The sequence below is a fragment of the Mytilus edulis genome, chromosome 6, assembly GCF_963676685.1.
Source record: "Mytilus edulis chromosome 6, xbMytEdul2.2, whole genome shotgun sequence".
NCBI lineage: Eukaryota > Metazoa > Mollusca > Bivalvia > Mytilida > Mytilidae > Mytilus > Mytilus edulis.
This window is the reverse complement of record NC_092349.1, coordinates 31,850,338-31,852,875: the sequence shown is the minus strand read 5'-3', so window position 1 is coordinate 31,852,875 and position 2,538 is coordinate 31,850,338. Positions and strand designations below refer to the sequence as shown.

Below are 2,538 nucleotides of genomic sequence, written 5' to 3'. Positions count from 1 at the left end.
AAGATTTGTCAGGTCAGGATGAAAGCTAACAACAAACGGGATTTTATTTGTCTGGGCCGTCTTTACTTTGTACTCAAGTAGGTTTGTTCGGTCTTTTTCTTTTGCTTTACCGAAAGCTTCTGAAATATTTTTGTTCTTATAACCTCTTGATTTAAGTTCCTGTCTGAGTTGCCCCAAACGATGGTTTAATTTTGATTCCGATGAACAAATCCGTTTTAACCTGATGGCTTGGTTGTATGGAATGCTCCGGAAGCAGTGTTTCGGGTGGCGACACTTTGGAGAGAGAAATTGGTGTTTATCAGTTTTTTTTGGTGTGAAGGTCGGTTGTCATGACTCCGTTTTCTAAAGTTATGGTGGTGTCGAGAAACGCAATTTTCTCATTTGAAACTTCAGATGTGAACTTTATCGATTGATGAAAGTTGTTACAGAAATCGAGAAATTCTGGCAGACGTTCTGCAGTTTCGTTCCATTTGATGTCGATGTCATCAATATAACGAAGCCAAGACAAGGGTTTGTATGGTACATTCGAAAGGATGCGTTCTTCGAGACTCCCCATGAAACAGTTGACAAAAGAAGGTGCAATTTTGGTTCCCATACTGGTACCGTCAACCTGCAAGTAGTGCTGGTCGTTGAATACAAAATTGTTGTTTTCCAGCACTAGTCGCAGCAACTGAACCAGACAGTCTGTTGGGGGATGTATATCCTTACGACTGTTCCATACTTGTTCACAAGCGACTATTCCTTCATTTTTGGGAATATTTGTGTATAAAGAAGACACATCCATCGATACCAAAATTGTGTTGTTTGGTAAGGGATTTAATGAATCCATTTTCTTCAAATAATCTGTTGTATCTTGAATGTAAGATGGCATTGTTCTAACATGTGGTCTAAGATGGTAATCCACGAATTCAGATATTTTTTCGGTTGGATGGCCATTTGCAGATACTATCGGTCTTCCCGGAATCCCTTCTTTATGAAGTTTTGGGAGCAAGTGAAATCGACCGGCTGTGCAGGTTTCATCAGGGCGTAGATAGTCGTACGTGTCGTCATCTATGTGTTTTTTGCTGTTCATATCTGAAAGGACCTCATTAATTTGTTTACTTATTTCTTTTGTAGGATCACTTTCTAAATGTTTGTAAAATTTTGTATTTGCCAGCTGACGATTCCCTTCTTCAATGTAGTCGGTTTTGTTGATCACTACAACTGCACTTCCTTTGTCTGCTTGTTTAATAACAATATCATCACGGCTTTTTAAATTATTAATGGCTTGGCTTTCTTGTTCAAAGAGATTCCGTAAACGTTTGCCACTGACTGATGATTTTACTTCAGTTTTAATAGATGATATAAAGGATTCTAAATTGTCGTTCTTACTCCTTGGTGGATTCCATTCGCTTTTCGTTTTAAATCTTGGGATGCACTTGTCCTCTTTATCACTCTCATATTCCAAATCATTCATTCCGGCTTCTTGTAAGTTTTTTTTGTGTTGCCTATTAAAGTGTTCTTTTAGGCGAAGACGTCTTGCAAATTGATCCACATCTGTCTCCAATTGTAGGTTGTTAATGTTTGCTGGTATAGCAAAAATGGTGTCGTCAACAGAATTAACCAATTCAGAAGAAAAATTATTAAGTAGAGGTCTAAACTTCTGTCCTATACCAGCAAACATTAACAAACAACATGACAAAAATCAATAGCTATATTCTGCGAAACTAGAAATTTAGAAAACAACACGTAAAGCAGAGGATTTTTCATATGTTTCAAAAGTGTATGCAGATTCTGTTATAAATGCGACACGCGTCGTGTAGCTCGTGAAATCTATTTGTTGCAAAACTACTTGTTTATGCAGTTCAAATAAAGTGTCCGTCACTCGATAAATAATGGCATGTTCTGTTGATATTATCAGTCCAAAGAAATGACTACATTCCTTCATCGACTGCTGGTTACCCATAAAGTTCAAGAAGACAACAAGTTGCTTCTCTGGTTCTACTTGGACTGATCCGCCGAGGTTGTGTCTCGACAAATTTACATGGAGCTCACGGTGTAGTATGTCAAACATATTTAAAGATGTATATACGGTAACGCATTTTAAAGTCCGAAATATTTTTGTACAGTCTGAAGTCTTCAAAAACAGTATTGTAACTTTTTACTTTAGGGACTTCCGTTCTTTTCTTGTCACTATTTCCTAATAACTTAATTTTTTGAATCTTTTAAACTCAAAATTCATTTCAACATCAACATCTGGGATTACTTCAAACAAATATATATATATAGGCGCGCCTTCTATCTTGTAAAAGAAAGTCGTCATAAAGCCGTGCAAAAACGACGATTTTTTCCCCGATCGGTAAAAGACATGTTTCGAGAAATAATGTATTGTTTTACATTTATTTTCTATATTTTTCGTTAGAGCGTGTTCTCCTTCGCGATCAATAAATACCACACCTCTTTATTTTTATATTTCACAGCTTTATGATTTCGACACTCTTGTTACGTTGATACAATATCGCGGCCGACACTCGGCTAACCCAGAGATTGGTCGGTTAA

The 2,538-nt window shown here is 36.9% G+C and overlaps 1 protein-coding gene across 1 annotated transcript; it reads right to left on the bottom strand.

The window, feature by feature from the left end:
* Positions 1–298: 298 nt before the first annotated feature.
* On the bottom strand, positions 299–1,663 carry LOC139526347 (uncharacterized). Its single transcript, XM_071321482.1, has one exon. The coding sequence runs from the start codon at positions 1,661–1,663 to the stop codon at positions 299–301; it is 1,365 nt and encodes a 454-aa protein (XP_071177583.1).
* Between the last annotated feature and the right edge of the window lie 875 nt (positions 1,664–2,538).